Below are 23,438 nucleotides of genomic sequence, written 5' to 3' on the forward strand. Positions count from 1 at the left end.
CGCTGTTTTAAGCTCGGTAAACCGATCGCAACAGAGTCTGCGGGGCGATTATTGAAATGTCATCGACTCTATGTCGCCGCTTACGACAAGACATAGCCCTATCTTAACCGTGCAATATATCGCAATTCGATGTCTTATCGGGCTAGTTTAACTTTCAATAATCGGCCCGCTGGTTGGGTTGAGTTAGGTCACGCAACTAAACTAACTCTCCGGCAAAGCGGGAAGTATCACTCGAATTGAAGGCACTCCAATCCTGGGCGTGTCCTCGCTGTTTTAACAAAGTCGACCAATAGAACTTTCTCGACTCTCTTTTTTTATAATCTGAATCGAGCCTTTTCCCTAGGTTTAAATACCAGATCGATCGATTCGTAGCAAAGCACTGCACGCCACTATGAAGCTGTGCATATCATATCTCACGAGAGAAAATAAAACCGCACCCTCTTGCTCGTTCCGCCGTCATAGTAGACCTCGGAGAAGGCATCAGAGGCGAAGCGAGTCTGATCGATTTTCGATATTTTCCCATTTGAGGCTAGGTTAAAGAATCGATTATTATGGTGTTCGTCGCGAACAACCTCTTAATCGATTCTTTTCCATAGGATTAGATGGCAGATCAATCGATATATCGCAAAGCACGCACGCCACTCGGGAGTGCCGATGAAAATCCGAACCGAATCACGTAGGGAATTCAATAGAATAACCCGTGAGATTTATCTGAAACATCCCTGGAAACTTATGCTCGGCAGTCGGAATACATTAAGGTTGCGAGCTCGGATGCGAGACTGTATAGACTTTGATTAAACATGTTTCCGAACTCCCCCCAGATTGACGCCTCTCAGGATTAAAAGAATTTTGTCTTGTCTCGGGAAATTAGGAGAGGTTCTCTTGAAAAGGAAGTCGGGAATGTTCAAGAGAACACGACCTCGCCTGATGAAATTAACAGATAATCCGGTTTCATACTTCATGGCGCGGTGTATGTTACCTTCTCCTTGTTTCACAGACGCAGGACTAAACCTTCAATTAATACCCAAAGTTTTGAAATTAACTAAAACAATTCAATTTTTTTCAAAGAATGAGGGCAATTCATGTTTAAAATTTTGCCGATTTTTGGTAGGAATCCGAGGCAAGTCTGCCATGCTAAGGAAGAACGCCGTATGAACATTCGGGAGTTGCCAAATTGCCCCAGATAAAACATGTATTTTTGAGGAAAATTATGTGCAATTTTCCTTAAAATTTTCAGACGTTTTGGGTATAATAATTGCGGACTATATTGTCTAAAAATAATTAAAGAGAAATATTCACAACTTTCAAAGTAAATTCAATTTTTGTTGAAGGAGATAAGGCTCCTACAACGTTCTTCCTTAGCACGGCAGAAGTCATTCTGCTGCAAAAACTATGTGTTAGAGAGTGGATTTCAGACTTATTTACGTGCTCACGTGTCTTCCGTTCGATGTTACCAAAATTAAGTGAGTTACATTTTACAAAAAGGAATATTTTACATTTCTGACTCATTTTAGAGACAACATACATGCCACTGGTTTCCCTACACATATATGTGCTTTTATGAGAGAGCTAGAGACAGTGGTTCCTTATTGCAAAATGTAATCCAAGTTATCCATCTATTTGTATCTAATAAGTGCAACAGGCCCACTGATCAGAAGCGAGTCGCGCAATTTGACAACACCGGGTTCCCTCCATTTAGACATATATTTTATAATCGTCGGAGCGCATAGCCCTTCCAAGAATCGATATATTTCCATAGGTTTAAATGGAGAACAAACAATGTTGCCAATTTGCTGGATCCGCTAATGCCGCTATTTCCGATTTCTAGAAGAGCGATGCTCCCAGTATTTCGATATTTTTTCTGCCTCCTTCAATCCATTAGCTCGCGGTCGACGATTCCAGTGGCATTTCCTATCTGCGGAGTTTCCAGGACGTGGGGAAACCCTTTTACTCCGTCCCGGAGGGACAGCCGACAGCCCGCTCGCCGACATACCGCATTTTTGCTGCATGGAGCCGCGGCTTCCCGATCGATCGCCCGAGCTTGCCGCTTGCGCCCCCCAATTTCGAAATAACCGGCTCCCCCGGCGACTTTGGAAATGCGCCGAGACCCTTATCATAGTTACCGACAAAAATTGTTAATAATATACCAATGAATGATAATAATTATGAAAAAAAAAATGAATGAAGCAGCAAGAATTTCTGCTTTTCCGTAGAAATGTGTGGAACTAACACTGGAAAAAAAAACACATTGGATCCAGAGTCGAGATTCTTGAAAACATTGACTCGAAAAAGGACTCTTGATTCAAGCATATTTAAGCTTAAATCAAAAGGAAATCTACTCAAATTAAGAGGCTTGGTTCTTGATTTAAGCTTAAATATGATTGAATCAAGAGTATTTTCTCTTGTCAATGTTTTCAAGAGTCTGGACTCTAGATCCAATGTGTTTTTAAGCGTGCCAGTAGGGCTCGCTTTTTGAAATCACTCGGATGTACCATAGTACAGCACACCGATCAACCAATGCTATTCAACGGGCCGTCCAAATATTTTTTTCCTCGGACCCGTTTTCTTGTCTTTGAACCATTATACTGTCAAGCCCTGGTGGTCTCTTACCAAAAAACCGAATGAACTGCTAATTGGGAACCCTTGAGAACATTTTCCTGTCAAAACCGTATTATTTCATTTGACAAAAACCTCATAGAAGCTTTCTTACGCTCGGAGGACTCAACTCTAGAACCTTCTTTCCCGCCAAAACTGTTTAGCCAATGAGCGTCTTGCACTGCAAGTGCAATCCGTGATGAGCCTCGTGACTCTTTATACCATGTACTAACCGTGGCCCCTGCAGAAATCCACTCAAACCACTGCAGTTATCTCCCGATATAGCTTTGGGTGTCAGGTTTCGAGCAAGGCAATAAAAGACGGCGAGGAGAGGGTCGCCTCGCCGAACCTATTATCTTCCACGCCTGATTAACCATTCACCGTGACGCCAGGATCCACCAAATTTTCACAAAAATTGTTTTCCGTCTATTTAGCGAGTTTTTCCTTACTTTCCGTTAAAGTACAAATAAAAAGAGACCTCATTTGTAAAAATCGGCCGAATAGGAGAGAAGTTACAGTTCGAAATCCAAAGAGATTAACTCAACGCGATTTCGATGCACGGCAGTTCGCCCAAATCACGGTCGTGCGAAATGCCGCATATCAGCTTAAAATCAAGATAATTGGACGGAATCTTTAAAATCAATTTACATTCAACGTTCATGAATCAATATTTTCTCCCAAATTTAGCAAAAAGTATCAATTGATGCAAATAACAAAGACGTGAAAACAGTAGGTATGTGTCCAACATTTTAGTTATTCAGCACGCTTTTCCAACATATTCATGTTGGATTTTTCTGCTTGTTTTTTTTTTCCAGTGCTTATGCTGCTTTGTCTGGAATGAATCCAAGTATTCTGCCGTGCTAAGGAAGAACGCCGTATGATCATTCAGGCGTTGCCATATTTCCTCCAATAACAAACAAATTTACAGGGAAAATTCTGAACATTTTCCCTGCGATTTTTCGGGCAATTGGACATGTTTCTGTCAAAGGGGAACCACGTGCATTAAGATATGAAGCCCTGAGACCCACAAGATATATGCATGACAGGGCTCACGACACAATGCACTTAGTTACGTTTGGCAGAAATACGTCCAAATTTTCTCGCAATTTAATCTAAAATATCTGAAAATTTCGGGGAAAATTACGCACAATTTTCTTCAAAAATGCATGTTTCATTCGGGAAATTTTGGCAACGCTCGAATGTTCATACGGCGTTCTTCCTTAGCACGACAGTACTGCCCGCTTGCTAGCTCTTTTGAATACAAATTAAACGAATTTTGCGAATTCGGCCGAATCTGCACCATTTAAATTAGATTAATCGAATTCAAAGGAAATTCAATTCCGGAAAATTCCTCGTTACGGATCAGCGGTAGCACGGCAGGGTGGAAACTGTTGATTTGGACACGTGAAGCGGCTACGATGGAGCCGCCGAGTATGAGGCTGCATCTGGTAGATGGCGCCACTGCTCGAGGCTCCGACCGATGAGTGTTGCTTCCGCTCGACAGAGGGCGCTGCATTTACGACCCGGCCAATTTGAAATTCTAGACCACGTGAAATTCACGTCTCTCCGCGAGAAAGTGTGGAACCTTCGTTGCCACGGGGCTGTTGTAAAATTTCTTGTATTTTGAAGTCAATTTTCGAAAAATACATCAAAATTGAACAAACCTGCAGCTTTTGTTTTGCATTAGATCAAATTTTAGTCGAGAAAAATACTTCCTGAGTTGCAAACAATCCAATCCCACCTCGAACGGAAAATATTATGTCAACAGTTATCTTGACGTCAAAAGATGAATCGAGGGCTTAGAGGAAAAAGCGCATAAGTGCAGTTTTTGAAAAAATTGAGATATTAATTATTTCAAGTAAAACTAGTCGTCAGGCATAATCTGCGAAAAATTCTCTCCCAAATTCCGATTTGTAAGTATCAAAAAGTCAGTTTGAACTTTCTTTCCGCCATATAGATCCATGTAATTTCGAAACCTGAAACACGTATTTCTCAAAATAGCAAAAACTGCACTTGCGCTTTGTCCTCCAAGCCCCTCAAATTAACTCGTTCCACCTTATGTCTTTTTGTTCACCTCGAAGTTGACTCCGGTTGGGCCGGATTTTGCGGACGTCCCTGATATTTTCCCACTTGCCTAACGGCATATCTCTTTCTCTTGGCATGGGCATATCTGGCATATTCCTATTCCATTAGATCAGATTAAATGAGAAGTTTGGAGGACAAGGCGCATAAGTTCAGTTTTTGAAAAAATTGAGAAATTGATGATTTCAAGTAAGACTAGTCTTGAGGCATAATCTGTGAAAAATTCGCTCCTAAATTCTAATTTTAAGCATCGAAAAGTCAGTTTGAGCTTTCTTTCCGCCATAAGGATCCGTATGATGTGACTGTTCGAACACGTTTTTCTCGAAATAGCAGAAACTGCAATAAACCGCCTTGTTCTGCAAGTCCCTCAATTGATCAACGTGTGTCTCGCCGATTTTACTCGCGTTTGTCATGTTACTTTCAGGTCGCAATTTTAACGAAGTGTTATGCATGTCGAAGGTTTCCACAATTTTATCGTTGTTTGCAGTGAATATTTTGCTCTCGTTTTTTACATTAAATAGTTTTTTCGTGATACGAATTGTTTTACATTCGCCGTAAGGTGCTCGCCTGATATAGGTGTTTACCAGACCAAGTGGCCTGATGATGATCATAGAATCGAAATAGCTATCGCCTAGCAAGACCTAAAACCTGAAGCCAAGTGATCGGGAAACAAAGGTAAAATTAACAAACTATCTTTTCATTTAAAAGAATTCCCCAACAGGGTTTCCTAAAACGAGTATTTTAAGAGTTTTTTACTTAAAATTTACGAACTCTTAAAATTTACAAGTTTTTTCCATTTTTTCGACAACTTTTTGTAGAATTCTTTTTAAGAGCCATTGCTACTAGAGACCCTGTGTCCGATTATTCCCATTAACTCACCCCACGATGCAACGTTACTGCTCAAGGGGCTTACCTTAAAATGTGGCCTGGAGAGGATCTGCCGGAGGTGATCTACGTCGGCGGCCAGCTGCGGGTCCAGCGTGGAGGTCTGCTCGAGGTCCTTGAGGGTGTCCAGGACGTCCCGACACTTGAACACGGCATCGCTGCACGGCGGCTTGCTCGGCGAAACCACCACCACCTTACTCGCGATCCGATCGTATAACTGCAACAATCAAACAAATTCTCAATTTAGACCAGAGTAATCTACTTGGTGGCTACGCGGGCCAGCCCCCCGAGGACACTATGCGCTCTCAAAGAGCCCCTTTCAGAGCATATATAAGAGAGGCATTCTGCCGTACTGCGGAAAAACGCCGTATGAACCTTCAGGTGTTGCCAAATATCTTTAGATAAATTACGAATTTTCAAGATATTATAAAAATATTTTTCCTCCGAATTTTCGGACAATTCTGTGCACAATTTGATCGTGATTATCTGAAAAATTCAAGGGAAAATATGCATAATTTTCTTACTGCGGAAAAACGCCGTATGAACCTTCAGGTGTTGCCAAATATCTTTAGATAAATTACGAATTTTCAAGATATTATAAAAATATTTTTCCTCCGAATTTTCGGACAATTCTGTGCACAATTTGATCGTGATTATCTGAAAAATTCAAGGGAAAATATGCATAATTTTCTTACTGCGGAAAAACGCCGTATGAACCTTCAGGTGTTGCCAAATATCTTTAGATAAATTACGAATTTTCAAGATATTATAAAAATATTTTTCCTCCGAATTTTCGGACAATTCTGTGCACAATTTGATCGTGATTATCTGAAAAATTCAAGGGAAAATATGCATAATTTTCTTACTGCGGAAAAACGCCGTATGAACCTTCAGGTGTTGCCAAATATCTTTAGATAAATTACGAATTTTCAAGATATTATAAAAATATTTTTCCTCCGAATTTTCGGACAATTCTGTGCACAATTTGATCGTGATTATCTGAAAAATTCAAGGGAAAATATGCATAATTTTCCTCAAAATTACATTTTTATCCGTGGAAATTTGGCAACTCTCGAATGTTCATACGGCGTTTTTCCTCAGCACGGTAGTATATATGAGAGAGTGAGCTCATTTGGAGACCGGTTAATGGCGGGAGAAACCATTAACATTCACCCTGTAGACCTATACGACGAGCCGCGAAGAAAAAAAAGGGGGGAGGGTCAGTTGCGCTAGGGACAGAATCGTGTTTTGATACTTGATTCTCGAAAATTAGCTATAAATAATAATATCTGTCCAAACAGCAACTTTCTACGTTGAATATTCACCGAGATACCGCGCTTTGAAAAATTCTATGTATGACGCCAGTTTAGTTTCGTTACGTTAGTTTCGCGATAGTTACATCCTTATTTTCTTTCACTTTGCTTTCATCCTTTCGAGTTGAGTAACCAGTGAAAATGTGTGTTTGCCTGAGTAATGAAAGCGAGGTGGAAGAAACCAAAGGTGTCACTACCACGGAAGACGACGCCATAAACTGATTTTATAAAAGCGGGATATTATCCTAATCTCATCTCTCGGTTAATGTTGAATGTAGAAAGTTGCTATTCAGGGTGTCTACTAAAACAGCCTGGTCAAAAATAAGTACTTTTACAGTACTTTTTCAGTACATTCTCAAGAAATTTAGTACCTCCTTCAGCAGAAAAATTCCGTACTTTTTCAGTACCTCCATTTGACGAAATTCGAACAATTTCGAAAATTGCGACAAAAATGGCAAAAAATTAAAAATATTCTGGACCTTTTCGCAGAATTTCCGCTTTTTTTCAGTACTTCCGGACCGTCCTGAAAAAATCAGTACTATTTCCGGACTTGTAGACACCTTGCTCGGTTAAGATTGACCATAGAAAGTTGCTGATCCGACAAATCTTCATATTTTTAGCTAATCTACAAGAATCAAACATCAAATACGATTTTGCGATCAGTGCGACTGACCCATTTGTAGAGTCTGTGAGATCATGCACATACTGTACGGCCCTGGTTGCTACGCTGCTCACTGCTCAGTCCCCAGAGGATGAGAAACGACGCAAGAGATTCATTCCGTTTCCTAAATCTACTCATCTAAATCCTAAATTTTGAGGTCTGCGTGTACCTTGGCGGCTGAACACTACGTGGGAAATCGATTAAACCCGAGGGACCCGTTTTCGGGAAGTTGAATAGGGCTTCCATTACCGCGGCGCGGGACGATACAAAACCCCGACGGCTTTGTTTGCAGACACTAATGGAAACCCGACTCAAAGTCGTACCCGATTTAAAGTGGTTCAATTCGAAAATATTGATACCAAGACGCGCTGCAAGTCCCAACTCGTATGGTTCAGTTGGGCGAGTCGCTTAGTTTCATTCCAGGAAAAATGGACGGATGTGACCGAAATCAGCCTAACTTCGTTGGACGTTGACTAATTTTAGCTGAATGTTTTACTTTTTTATTTTTAAAATAAAGCGCTAAGCAGCAGTAAAACTTGCAACTTTGAGAGCATAGCGACGGTGTAAGTCGGCAATCACATAACTCGTTTGCGGTGTCTAAAAATCTCCGCGTTTACGTTATTTTTTTAAAGGAGAACAAATTTACATCATTCCTTGTAGTTTATGTAGAATTTTCCCCGCAGAGAGAAGAAAAATCACGGCAGCTTTAAAGAATTGCCGTTGAATAGAGTTCCGTTTAAAACATAAAATATGACAAGAAGTCTGCGACGTCGCAAACTAATTTATGTGCTTGCCGACACACACCGTCGATATTCTTTATATTATACAGTTAATTCCAAAAAAACTGAAAGTAGTTTAGTTCTCTGTTCTCTGTAGACCTTGTCTCCACGGGACGTTTCATAGGATCCGTCCCAGAGAAAAATCTCACTTGCGACGTTGGGAAAAATATTGAGTTAGTCAATACTAATAACAGTACCAACTAAGAGTCTTTGTTGAGTCCCAGGAACGACTTAAAAAGAAGAGGAAATTTTGCTGTGTTGTTCAACTGGAAAAAAGCCCACAATATTTATTCCTGCGACTCGAGCTTGGGAAAAATCCCGTGAAACGTCCCGTGAAGACAAGGCTTTAGTAAACAGAAAGAAAAAACAAGCGGGCAGCTCCAATACATAGCAATTAGAAAAGCGATCGGCGGGCAGTGGGATTTTAATGTTTTTCAGCGTAGATTTATTTTGATGTGTAGTATATTTAAAGTTGCATTAATATCATTCAGTATAGTTTTTCGATTATCAGGGAACACCTAAGATGGTGCTTGGTTTAAAAAAAAAAGGGGAAAAATCTTCTCAGAATACTGGAAAAAATACTTATCAATTACGTATTAAAAAATCAATTGATCAAAAAGTAATGATTTATCATCAAAATAACACATATCAACGGTGAAACTACAAGACCACGAATCTCGTTTGCAATGTTTAAAAATCTCTTTTCTCATTTTATTATTTTCAAAAAGAACAAATCGACATCATTTCTTAAGATATCCACGGATTTTTCTTCGCAAAAAGAAGAAAAAACACGGAAGTTTTCAAGAAGTGACGTTGAGTAGTTTTCCATTTAAAAAATAAAGTGTGACAGGAAGTCTGCAACGTCGCAAACCGAGATACGTGGCCTGGTAGTTTCACCGTCAGTATGGTTAACCCTTTGTTGCATGGGCTAATCGTTGATTTTGGACAGAAAATCTACTTTGTACAGTATTTTTTCGACAATAGAGTCAGTTGGAATCGATCTTTGTAGTTTCTTTTAAAGTTAGGAGATCAGACTGATAATGCTCCCAAAAAATCATTTCTTGCTTTAATTCAATTTAATACTCCAGCATAGAAATAAAGCTGAAAACCATTTGTTGCTTTCATGCAACGCTATGCAATAAAGGGTTAACAGTGGCGGGGCGTGCTTTGCGATCTATCGATATTTTCCCATTTGAAGCTGTGGTAAATAATCGATAATTAAGGTGTTCGCTGCGAACACCCTGTTTATCGATACTTTTCCATAGGTTTAAATGGCCGATCGATCGATATATCGCAAAGCACGCCACGCCACTGACGGTTACTGTTATTAAAAATAGAAGAAAACATAACACATTTTTCTAAAAACTCAAAAGAATACGTCGAAGACAGGGAGATCACTTGAATCGATTGAACATGAGCTAGGATAGCATTTTAGGCCACGGCCGCCATCTTGGATTTTGAAATTATGAAAATATGCCTAAAAATTCGAAATCCTCGTCTAGAAATACCGCCCGATGCCAAGTTTCACAAACTTCGATCGGACAGGATTCGAGGAAGCATTTACCTAACAAACCTACAAAGAGACAAAAATTCACGGAGAACTTCAAGAAAAACAATTCGGTGAGCTTCTGTTTTCGAAAATAATACATGAAAAGTAATTCCGGAATAGTTGGACGGATTTGTCTCAGCTAGGATTGAATATGCCCGAGTTTTATGGTACAGATCGGTCACAAAGCTCGGTAAACCGATCGCAACAGAGTCAGGTTGGGTTAAGTTGGGTCACGCAACTAAACTAACTCTCCGGCAATGCGGGAAGTATCACTCGAATTGAAGGCACTCCAATCCTGAACGTGCACTCGCTGTTTCAACAAAGTCGACCGATAGAACTTTCTCGACTCTCTTTTTTTTTCATTGAATTGTGGGGAGCCATGCTGCGAAACAACTGCATATGTATAATTGGATGCTGCCAAATTTATTCTGAAAAAATACAGATTTTTCGCGAAACAAATGTAATTATACGAAAAGCTTTATTCTTAATTATCAAGCGCCCCTTTATCATTTTTGGAAAATTTCGTAATTTTTTCTTTAATGTAAATATTACATACTTCCCTTGAAATGAGTCCTTTTTCCTTCCTTTTCTTTAGAAATCAAATTTTCAGTCAAATTCATAATCCGAAATTCCAAGATTACGGATGTAACCTAATATGCTATTTCGGCTCCTGTTCAATCGTTAAAAGTAAAAGTTGGTGTCAGGGAGGAATTTCTGGACAGAAAACTCGAACTTTCAGTCTTTACAACATCCGAAAGTCCAAAATGGTGGACGCAATCTAAAATGCTATCGTAGCCGCTCCGAAATATAATTACAGAAAACTGCAGAACACGACGCCTTGGAACTTTTTGAAACCCCCCTAAATTTTAAGTCATATCAGGGTGTCTCCTAGAACAGGTGGACCAAAAATCAGAGCTTTTACAGTACTTTTTCAGTACATTCCAAAAAAATGCAGTACCTCCTTAATAGAAAAATTCAGTACTTTTTCAGTACCTCCATTCGACGAAATTCGAAAAATTTCAAAACTTGGATTTCTCGCTCAAATTGAAACAAAATTGACCAAAAAATGAAAAAAATTCCAAACCTTTTACGGAATTGTCGCACTTTTCCAGTACTTCTGGACCCCCCTTAAAATTCGGTACTATTTCCGGACTTTCCGGCAATGGAGATGTTGCATGTGTGAGGAATTTGCGATTTGACTGTTGACTCTTATGTAACAGTTTGCGAGAAACACGATGGTGCAACTGGTTTTCTCTGAAATCAACTCCCAAGCTCAAAAAAAAGCTCTCAAGTTGAGCCCAAAATGGAGGGGATATCTCACCCTACCCTGAGAGTCCATATCTACATCAAGACAAACTCTCCATGCAAAGATAGGGAGCAAATAAATTACCTAGCAGGGTTGCCGTGTTTTCAGTTTTGGAGTCCCAAAATAAAGTGGCAGCCCTGTCAATGTATTTGCTCCCTGTCTTTGCATGGAGAGTTCGTCTTGATGTAGAGGTGGACTGTCAGGATAGCGTGGGATATCCCCTCCATTTTGGTCTCAACTTGAGAGCTTTTTTTGAGCTTGGGAGTTGATTTCAGAGAAAACCAGTGGCACCATCGTGTTTCTCGCGAACTTTTACATAAGATTCAACAGTCAAATCGCAAATTCTTCACACATGCAACATCTCCATTCCGAACTTGTGGACACCCTGATATTATATTTACAAAATGTATGGTTAGTCAATTGCATGGTTTTCACAAAGCAGTTAAAACACGGAGGGAAACTAAGTGGAGTCGGTTGCAACGGGTCTGTCGAACCGTTGAACGCAAGAAATACACTACAGGCACGTGACTAAACATTTCTTGGGTAAAATCACATAAAAGTCACGACGATCTCACGGAAAAAGTCTTACGTCCTCTATTTTGCGTGCACTTTGAGAAGTTTATTACACGCTTTTTCAACTTTCCCGTGTCCGCGGGCAGTTTTTCCGAATCGTCGGCGACCAGTTTTGCCCTGAGAGAGACGTAAGAAAATCTAATTTACATAAACAAACAACCCCGTAAACTTTTTTTCGCGGTTGATTTTAATCGTTTTCCATCTTCTGTTTTCTCACTTCCTCCTTCCTCCTTTGTGATGCAAAAGAAGCTTTAATTGGTGCACTGGTACGTGCGGAAAGTTCGTAATATACACTTCATTAGACCGTTTGATTATTTAAGTTAAGTTTCCTTTCTTCTCTCTCTCTCCCCTCCCCCCTCTGGGAAATCCTGATTGCCGGCTACTAGAAAAACCTAGAGTCCCTTTGTAGAGAGAGTTAAGAAAACGAGGCTCATGGATGTCACAAACGGGAATAAAGATTACACAAATTGAACGTTTTTCGTAATCTGCGATCAACTCACCTCGGATTCCTCTCTCCGTTCCTTCTCTCCTTCCGTCTGTTCCTTACCTTTCCCCCAATTCTCCGGTCAATTCCAGTTTATAATCTTTGCAATCGTTGAAAATGTAATCTTCATTTCCGTTCATGATATTGTGGAGACCTAAAATACTGGAACCAATCAGAAATGGATTCGTATTGTCTTTACCCTCTGTCAGGGTATCTACTAAAGCAGGCTGGCCAAAAATCAGTACTTATACAGCACTTTTCAGTCCATTCCCAATTATTTCAGTACTTCCTGTAGAAAAATTCAGTACTTTTCCAGTGCCTCGATTTGACGAAATTCGGAAATTTTCCAAAATTCGAATTTCCTGCTCAAATTGCAACAAAAATGACAAAAAATGAGAAAAATTCCGGATCGTCTTGTGGAATTTCAGCACTTTTTCAGTACTTCCGGACCGCCCTTAAAAAATCAATACTATTTCCGAACTTTCGGAAAATTCCGGACTCGTAGACACCCTGCTCAGTATAAAGAGACTCTAGAAAAAACCTCTCAAAGTAAGCGAACTGCGAATTACGCAAAGGAGGTTCTTTTGATGTGTCACCAATTGTGATTTTCGCGTCATTTCTAGTAGAAATTCATCACCTAGGTTGGATCATTCTAGGTAGTCAATAGTTTCACATTTTGCGTAAATCAGACTCATTAAGCTGCTTCTAATTACATCGATTCATTTTAATACTAAAACATAATACGATATATCGTGTATAAAAAAAGTTGGAGGAAAAATTTATTTCTACTTTGAAAATCGGGGCTTGGGATGCCGCACTCAGAGAAGATTCTGTAAGCATAGCGGCGGATATAATACGGATTATGCATGTTTCTTTGCGTTTGTAATACCTACGTCAACTCTTCGATGCCTGAAGTTGAATATAATCGAAAAAGTAAAAGAGTCCGTCGTAGCGCTTCACACCGTCGCCAAACTTGTCGTTTGAAATACGTTTTTGTGGAAATAGCGCGTGATACGCGCCTTACAGTTATGTTTAAAGCAGTTAATGCTTTAGTTTGACAAAAAAACGAGGAATCCAGAAGCACTGATAACTCGATTATGATAAAATAGCGTTAGTGATGCATTTCCCGGAAGAGGAACAGAGACAAAATGTTTTAGATGACCAACGGGCCGATTATTGAAATTGATAGACAAAGTTTTACACTAAGGAGACGAAAGAAATATGGAGGAATCCTATTGGTGGAAGCGAGTGGTTGCAATGGACAAAGGAGGCAGGCAATAGACTAACTATAACGGCAACCCACGAGAGACCCGACATAAATCTTCCTTTGTCTATAGGAACCACCCATCTCAACCAATAGGATCGCTCCATACTCCCTATGTCTTCTTTGTCTTTAACTTTGTCTATCAATTTCAATAATCGGCCTGTAGCGTTGCTACCTTAACAGCGGTGTAGAGGTTAATTTCGGAGGTCAACGACCGGACATTGGAACAGATTTTGTCTTGGCTAGGATTGAATGCGTCCGAGTTTTATAGTACTGATCGATCACAGAGCTCGGTAAACCGATCACAACCGAGTCAGGTTGGGTTAAGTTAGGTCACGCAACTAAACGAACTCTCCGGCAAAGCGGGAAGTATCAGTCGAATTGAAGGCACTCCAATCCTGAACGTGTACTCGCTGTTTTACCGAAGTCGAGCAACAGAGTCAGGTTGGGTTAAGTTAGGTCACGCAACTAAACTAACTCTCCGGCAAAGCGAGAAGTATCACTCGAATCGAAGGCACTCCAATCCTGAACGTGCACTCGCTGTTTTAACAAAGGCACTGATGACGACTGGTAATCGAAGTGATTGGCAACTGATGACCCAATCCTGACCTCCTAGAAAATACTCACCGAACAAAGTTTTTATTCCAACATTCATCGGTCATTATATTTTTTGCTCGGCAAATTGATCATCAACCACCATTAGGCAAAAACTAGCGTTGAGCTTCGAACTTAACTTAAGGTCATACGATTACATTGTTAAGAATGTCAGTGCTGAGTCTCTGACATATTTCCTTTCTAAAGGAGACAAAAATTGCCTTCAATTAAGAATTTTGCTCGGTGAAATGAAGGACTACTGACTCAATCAGGACAAATTCACATTGTGAAAATTCCTAATCGCTACTGATCACTCAGACTTGACAAAACAATATTATCGTCACCTTCCGGCCAAAGTACAACAAGCCGGCCACAAGTCACAAAGCTCGGTAAACCGATCGCAAAGGAGTCAGGTTGGGTTAAGTTAGGTCACGCAACTAAACGAACTCTCCGGCAAAGCGGGAAGTATCATTCGAATTGAAGGCACTCCAATCCTGAACGTGTACTCGCTGTTTTAACAATCGCTACTGATCACTCAGACTTTACAAAAAAATATATGAATATCGTCACATTCCGGCCAAAGTATCACAAGCGCCATGCGACGTTTAAAAACTTCCGCCGCAATTTTGCTTTTTTACAGGGAAATTATTATTGGTTGAATCTGTTTGAAAATTTCACTGAATTTTATCGGCAGCCCAAAAAAAATTTCAATAAAATTTTCGAACAGTTTCGTGGAACAATTTCTATGTATGAAAACAAATAAAATGACGGCGAAAACTTTTAAACGTCGCATATGGGCGCTTGTGATACTTTGGCCGAAAGGTGACAATACACTGGGAAAAAAAACACATTGGAGCTAGAATCCAGACTCTTAAAAACATCGACAAGAAAAAGTCCTCTTGATTCAATCAGATTTAAGCTTAAATCAAGAACCGAGCCTCTTAAATTGAGCGGATTTCCTTTTGATTTAAGCGTAAATCTGCTTGAATCAAGAGTCCTTTTTCTTGTCAATGTTTTCAAGAGTCTGGACTCTAGATTCAATGTGTTTTTTTTCCAGTGTGGGACCCGCAGAGAATGTGAAAAACTTCAGAGCGAAAGTGACCGTCGCTTCAAAACCTCTTTGAGCGCGCCCGAGTTCAAACGCTTTGACTAAGATCGTTTCAGGCGTGCCGTGTTCTCAACTTTAGCCGTGATTTTAGCGTGTTAGTGAGCTGAAATAGGTTGATACACAAACGTAACCGACATCCCGCTACTAATGTAATGGTTTCATGAATATAATGAGACCTCAGAATATGGAACTTTGTTCACGGAGTTTGTTTGAATCAGTGGAGCCACTTCAAATCAAATTTCCCTTCGCCGCGGGTGTGGATCCCCGCGCTCATTTACACACTCACACTAGCGCAGAGCGTTCGTTTACACACTCACACCAGCGCAGAAAGCCAGAGCGGCTTCACTGATCCATGTGCATCTGGATACGAGCGTTCCATGTTGGTGTCTTTTAGAATTATGAGCTGTTCTCGTATCCTATACATTTTGCTACGCTTTTCGAAAACGGAAAAATGCAACATCGGTCAAGCGAGTGACACACCCCTCGAAGTATAGCCTTGATTGAACGCTAAAAATAGAGGCTTGAAAAGGGAGTCTATTTCAGCGAATTTATTTATAATCGACGAAAACAGAAGCAAAATGCCGCTATATGTGCTGAAGCATATTTACCAGATTTAATTAACCAGGGATGAAATCCACTTTAACGTCAAACGCCAGAATGGATAAAGCTTTCAGACGCATGGGAATCGCAAATTAGTTATCAGTCTTCAATAACCGTACACATTTCAAAATTATAAGAATCAAACTCAAAATCAGTAAAATCCCTATATTCACAAATTCAAAACCACTGATGATCTTAAACAGTACAAGTTAAGGGAGGATTTTTTCTGTTTGCTATAGGCGAAGTTTGCAACAGGCCCATTTATTTGAGAGAAAATCAGGGGTGCCAAATTTTACATAGGAATAAGTGCTTAAATCGCAAATCTCAGACACATTAACAAAAATATTTGTGTTCTTGTGTTACTTTTGGTTACTATAGGAAGTGAAACACAAACCAACACACAGTTTACGTTGATTTTGGTACAGTTTGCGGTGAATTTAGCGTAAATAATGGATAGACTGGGTAAGGGCATTCCTTCGATTGCGACGTTGGTATTCACCACCAGGGGCGGATCGAGCAATTTGGCAACAACGGATTCCCTCCATTTAAACAAATGTTAAATAATCGATTCTGTCGGGGCACCCGGCCCCTCCGAGAATCGATACATTTCAACAGGTTTAAATGGAGAAAAACAGTGTTGTCAATTTGCTGGATCCGCCAAATTTCACCACTCCTTTTTAGACTATATATCTTCAAGAAAATTGGCTAGCATTTTCTCTTGAATCTGCTAGAGTCCCTTTATACTGAGAGTCAAGACAACACCCCCTCATGGAGTCACGAACGGGAATAAAAATTACACAAATTGAACGTTTTTCGTAATCTTTGATCGGCCCATTCACAAATTCCTTTCTCCGTTCCTTCTCTCATTTAGTTTGTTCCTTGCCGAACTCGTGATTCCCTGGTCCGTTCCAGATTATAATCTTTGCAATCGGTGAAAATGTAATCTTTATTCCCGTTTGGGACACTGCGAAGGCCTAAAATACGGGAACCAATCAGAAATGGATTCCTTCCTCTCAGAGCAGGTGCGAGCCCTACATTTGCACCCTGTCTGGCGGTTCATTGTTTCATAAAGTGGGGATCAAATTGCCCGCTTTCCGTGATAATTTTTCCGGACGACGTAGCACGTGATGATCCGCCGGGCGCACTCACCTGGACGTAGGTCACGAGGCTGGCCAGGTCGGCTGCGAGCGCGGCGTTGGCTTGGAACAGGTACTGGTAAAATCGCCCATCCCGGCTGCTCATCTCGCTGCCGCCCATGACGAGCTCCCCCGCCGCCGCTCCCCAGCCCCCCGATCGCCCCCCTCATACACACGCACTGTTGCCAAATCCCGGATCGCACGAAAACAAACCCACAGGTTCACATCCCAAAACTCCGAAAACTGGCAACGCCGCGCTACATCATCTTCACTTCCGTGGCACCCGCCAGGCCGCGCTCGAACGCAAAATCGGTGTCGACGCGCCGCTCTCACATCGGGAAACTCGGGAAATTCGGGAAACTCGGCAACTGCCGCATCTTCACTCGTGTCACACTTCCAGCGCGACGTTAATCTAGGCTGAGGTTAGGTCAATTCGGTTCTCATGCTTCGCGCTTCCGAAACTTAGAGAGACGTAGCCAGGTTCATAGTCCTTAATCTGGTTCGGACGCGATCACAATGTCTCCTGCGCGGTTAGAGTCTCCGAGTGTGGAAAGGGGACATGCCCACATTTTGTGAGGCGAAATGGAGTTAGGCACAGATTCTCATTCCTTGGTATTAGATACATCATAGGGGCGAAAACGAGACGTGTCTAAAGCCTGTATTACATGCTGAAAGTACAGCTTTCAAAATGGGGTCAAGTGGGGTCATTTGACACTTCGTGACCCTCGTAGATTGTCGGGCCAACGATTTTTGAGGGTCACGTGACCCAAGGTAATGCCACTTTGAAAGCTCTACCTTGGATCGTACGTTACGGTCTCCAAGATAGTACAGGGTGTCTAGTTTTCTTTTTCTTTTTTTTTTCATTTTGGGAAATCCTGATTTTTCCTGATTTTTGACTGCTAAATCCTGATTTTTTTCGGAGAAAACTCAACGGACGGATGGCGGATAACTAACGGAAAATAAGCGGACGGCCGACTTTTCTCAAATCTTGATTTTACGACAGAATTTTCCTCAAATCCACATTTTACGACAGAATTTTCCTCAAATCTACATTTTACGACAGAATTTTCCTCAAATCTTGATGAAATCGGGATTAAATCCTGATTGACCTCGAATTCTGATAGAATCGGGAAAATCCTGATGCTAGACACCCTGCAGTAAGGGGAAAATGGCGACAAAATGGGAAAAATCAGGAATTTAGAGCAAAATATCTCTGCGCATCATCACGGTTATTGGTACGATATTCACACTTGCGGGTCGATTGTTGAATAATCATACAATGACATTGGTCGATAAATCCCTATCTTAGCAATGCTATAATCAAACCAAAAATGTTTATTACCTTGTAGTCGAATTCATTAATGAAAGATTTTAAAAAAATAAAAAATAAGATAGAAAATTAATGAAAAAAGTAATTGAAATTCAATTGCGACACAAGGAATAAATGGGTTAAGTTTCAAAAGAAAAAATCGAGCTAGCTCCGGTATCCGTAGATAGTTTCGAAGAGATGACTCGGAACAAAACCGCTTATCTGCAATTTTGAAAGAGCCTTGTTAAAAATGGGTCGAAATTCGCCCCTTTTTAGGCCCTCGATTTTGCCAACGGGACTTGCGCCAAATTGTTGCATATGATGCCCCAAGTCTCAGGTAAAAATTTCAGCTTGAGTTGAAAAGCGGTTTCGGAGATACGGGGGGGTGAAGTGGGGGAGTTGAGCGGCTGGCGTGCGCTCTTTCCGCGGCTGTTCCTCGCCAAATCTTCGTTTTGATGTCACCCATTACATGTTTTCTTATGTAATTTTTTGCGTACTTTCCATTTCTGACCTTAAAAATTACTTACAACCACTTTTCAAGGCGCTAGGGGGTGAAAATAGGGGTTGAACGGCTGGCGGCGCGCTCTTCCGCGGCTGTTCCTCGCCAAATCATCGTTTAGTTGTCACCCATTACATGTTTTTCTATGTAATTTTCCGCGTACTTTTCATTTCTGACCTTAAAAATTACTTACAACCACTTTTGAAGGCGCTAGGGAGTGAAAATGAGGGTTGAACGGCTGGCGGCGCGCTCTTTCCGCGGCTGTTCCTCGCCAAATCCTCGTTTTGATGTCATCCAATACATGTTTTCTGATGTAATTTTCTGCGTACTTTCCATTTCTGACCTCAAAAATGACTTAAAACCACTTTTCAAGGGGCTACGGATTTTTTCACAGTTTTTTTTTTCTTTTTGGAGTTCTTTCAATTTATTTCGTATTATTCCTTAAGATCTATTGCTGCCGTATATTTTCAAGTTTTTTCAGTGTACCTCACACGCCTTACGAGAAAATATATACGCATGATTTCATCCGAACATAAATATTTACACGCAAAAATGATATAGCAAATATGAGAACAAATCTGAGATATGCCTCGCGTAGTATATTAATCTGATTAATAAAAATTCTGTCCTTTAGTTCGTAATTTATTTATTTAAAACCATCCCTCACCCAAGCACCCCCCTCACCCCTAAATTGAAAGACCCCCCCCCCCCAAAAAAAAAAACTGTGAAAAAATCCGTAGCCCCTTGAAAAGTGGTTTTAAGTAATTTTTGAGGTCAGAAATGGAAAGTACGCAGAAAATTACATCAGAAAACATGTATTGGATGACATCAAAACGAGGATTTGGCGAGGAACAGCCGCGGAAAGAGCGCGCCGCCAGCCGTTCAACCCTCATTTTCACTCCCTAGCGCCTTCAAAAGTGGTTGTAAGTAATTTTTAAGGTCAGAAATGAAAAGTACGCGGAAAATTACATAGAAAAACATGTAATGGGTGACAACTAAACGATGATTTGGCGAGGAACAGCCGCGGAAGAGCGCGCCGCCAGCCGTTCAACCCCTATTTTCACCCCCTAGCGCCTTGAAAAGTGGTTGTAAGTAATTTTTAAGGTCAGAAATGGAAAGTACGCAAAAAATTACATAAGAAAACATGTAATGGGTGACATCAAAACGAAGATTTGGCGAGGAACAGCCGCGGAAAGAGCGCACGCCAGCCGCTCAACTCCCCCACTTCACCCCCCCGTATCTCCGAAACCGCTTTTCAACTCAAGCTGAAATTTTTACCTGAGACTTGGGGCATCATATGCAACAATTTGGCGCAAGTCCCGTTGGCAAAATCGAGGGCCTAAAAAGGGGCGAATTTCGACCCATTTTTAACAAGGCTCTTTACATGACGTTTGCTTCGTTATTTTTGAAATTTTGAGGTTACGTTTGCAACTTTTCTGTAAACATTACATCTTCGTTACAGCGCTCTCATGCGAAACTGGAAGCAGTGTTCGAAACTCACAGGCGCCAACACGCCAAATGCGCCTAAAAAATCGGCCATGGCGCCTAAAAAATGAAGGCTCTGCGCCAACGTGGCCCCTTAAAATTGTCCCTAAAAATCTGGGTTTTCACAGGAAGTCACAAAAAGAAAGAAAAACAAATATATTGGAATTGAAAAAACTCAGAATTTTCAGCACTACAAGTGAAAGCTTGCTTTCTCTATTCTTCACGATTTCATTCTTAGTGCTTATGTCTTCCCCAAGTTACAGCTACTTACTAGTTCTGTTACGAAAACATCTTACGTCTAACTTTTCACTAAATGCGCCGTAATATAAAGGCAAAAAGTCAATTTGGCCCCTAAAAAATCTTCAATGGCGCCTAAAAATTGGACTTGATGCGCCACATGGCTCCTAAAACTCAAAGGTGAGTTTCGAACACGGACTGGAAGTAACTAAAAACATCAGCTTGCGTATTTTATCCTGTAGAATAAGCGACCAAGTCGATAACTCATACCGCCAAAACTGTTAGTTGAGCGGTATTACTCCCAGGCCCTCGATTCTGCGTTCATATTTGCAAGAGCCGAACCCGGTGTTTCCAACTCGTAAAAATCACCCAAGAGAGACTCATACGTTTGTCTCCTCTTACATCGCGAAGATAAACGATGCCTCAAAGCACTGCGCAGCATGGGTCTCTTTTGCCTGAATGGGTTCTAATTGGACCATTTGTCGCAGAAATAAGCTAAGCCACCCTAACCGAGAACTGATACTGAGAAGATCGCCGGAGGGCGGAAAGCGGGAGGAGACGGAGGGGAAGGAACAGCGAGAGAGAGAGAGAGAGAGAGAGGTTTGAAGGGTTATCGCCTCATTAGAGTCGATGAAAGAGAGAAATTTCAAGTCCATGTTATACACCCTTCAAATCATCCTCAGCTTTTCAATTTGAACGGAGGAGAGGCTGCTACAAGTTCAGTTGCAATCTCTCTTTTTAGCTCCTGCTCCTCTGGAATTCCTTTCAGACGCGGGGATACGGTCGAGTCTCCACCTCTAACAAAAGCGTAAAACGCAACGTAAACTTTATAAAACGCTTCTGGAGGGTATCGTGTGCGTCGGAGGATGAAAAGTGTATCCGCCGAAGGAATATAGTCAAATCGGGCAATTTGTCAAAGTCCTCGGCAAATGTTGAATTTTCTTAAAGTTGAAACTCTCATTCTCTTGCTTATTTTACACTGATAAAAGTATGTGTGTACTTGTGTTACTTTTGGTTAATATCGGAAGTGGAACCATTGTTCGAAACTCACAGGCGTCAACGCGCCAAATGCGCCTAAAAAATCGGCCATGGCGCCTAAAAAATGAAGGCTCCGCGCCAACGTGGCCCCTAAAAATCTGAATTTTTATATTAGGTGATTATTCGAAATTTTCAGCACTACAAGTGAAGGCTTTTCCTATTCTTCACGATTTCATCCTTAGTGCTTTTGTCTTCCCCAAGTTGTAGCTACTGATTAGTTCTGTTACGAAAACATCTTGCGTCTAACTTTTCACTAAATGCGCCGTAATATATGAGCAAAGAGTCAATTTGGCCCCTAAAAATATTCAATGGCGCCTAAAAATCGCGCTTGATGCGCCAAATGGCTCCTGAAACTCAAAGGTGAGTTTCAAACACTGAGTGGAACACAACCAACACAAATTGTGTGTTAATTTTGGTACAATTTGTGGTGCATATAGCGCAGAAAACGATTGAGAGACTCTGAAAACCCCGAGTCAAACAAAAGCTTGAGCTATTTTGTGTTTTACCTCCCGTATTAACCAAACTTTTGTGTTGAGTTTTCTCTCTGCACGGAAAAAACGAGTTTAAGCTTGGAACCTGCGGGGAAGGATTAGTGTGTATATGTCGAAGGAATATAGTCAAAGTCCTCGGCAAATATTGAATTTTCTTACAAAAGTTGAAATTCTTATTCTCTTGCTTATTTCACACTGTTAAAATGGGTTCTTGTGTTACTTTTGGTTAATATAGGAGGTAAAACACAAACCTTGCCACACAAACAAATTTTGTGTTGATTTTAGTACAGTTTGCGGTGAATCTAGCGCAAAAAACAACCTTTCAACACGAAGAATTTCACCTGACAATCCTCAGATTCCAATATCAAACCCAGATGGCCAAGAATGTTTATAAACGAGCGTTCTTCCGCAAAAATGAGTGAACTTATGCAAAACTAAGTCAAATACGTGCTTTACAAACAACGGGTCGCAACAAATGTTATAATGAACCACTCTGGATAGTTGGAGTTCATAGATTGGCTGCCCTTTTGAGCCCTAGAAACTCCATGACCTAACCTCAAAATTACCGACATGTCTGTACTCTCTCTACGTAGGTAATCGACTATCTGCAAAAGATTACCAATGGCACTTATGATGTTTCTAGAATAAACCGGAGGTGGAGGTTCCTCAATGCAAAATTTAGTCAATTTTTAATACAGACGTCCGGGTTGACGTTGGAGGAGGTTCGTTACGAGAAGTAAAACATCTAAAAACCGGGAAAAGTGCATCGCATACTGTTCGAACGTTCCCCTGTAGGAATACTTTTCCGTACAGTCGCTGTATCAACAACAGAACGTCGCGTAACTACACATTGAGATGAGACCAGAAAAGCATTAAATTGTACGGACAACAGGGTTCATTGCAGAGTGTAGATACGCTTTTTTATCCGGAGGGCGACGAGAATACTATGACAAAAGCAAAACTCCGGGGGGACGCCAAAGTTCCTGACGATGACGAAAGAGGACAGCCACACAAATCGTCGCCCCTCCGACGTAAGGACGTATCTCAATTCCACGTGAGCCCTGTTTCACATATGAATTCATGCTTTCTGGGGCTCATACGGAGATCGAGTTACGCCCTTGCGCTGGGGGAGCGACGAAATGATGAACTCACCTGAGAGTTTTTGTTATGAGATATCCGCGTCAGTCAAGCCTCGGCGTCTACATCGATAACATCTGAGATGAGAAACGAAATTCTACGAGCAACCCGTGATACTGCAGTGATAGCGAAGAGATTTGTAGGTGCAAAATTGAAGTTGTGAGGAAATGGGCTTGTCAGTAACGTCTGAGCGAGACAGTTTATCGGGAGTAGTCTTCGTTCTTTGTCAAATTGCCAATTTAATGTATGGATGATTAAAAATTGAATCAGTGAGTTCGAAAACACACCAACTCGGGTTTTTTTCGACTTTCAC

At 41.0% G+C, this 23,438-nt stretch overlaps 1 protein-coding gene across 11 annotated transcripts in view; it reads right to left on the bottom strand.

Moving 5' to 3' along the window:
* Positions 1 to 23,438, bottom strand: part of CASK (peripheral plasma membrane protein CASK) — an 832,536-nt gene that overhangs the window by 429,608 nt on the left and 379,490 nt on the right. For all 11 annotated transcript variants that reach the window (XM_019058934.2, XM_072305061.1, XM_019058930.2 and 8 more), the window contains one exon: positions 5,591 to 5,779. In XM_019058934.2, coding sequence (XP_018914479.1) covers positions 5,591 to 5,779 — 189 coding nt within the window. The remainder of the gene's footprint in view (positions 1 to 5,590; positions 5,780 to 23,438) is intronic.

The sequence above is a fragment of the Bemisia tabaci genome, chromosome 10, assembly GCF_918797505.1.
Source record: "Bemisia tabaci chromosome 10, PGI_BMITA_v3".
NCBI lineage: Eukaryota > Metazoa > Arthropoda > Insecta > Hemiptera > Aleyrodidae > Bemisia > Bemisia tabaci.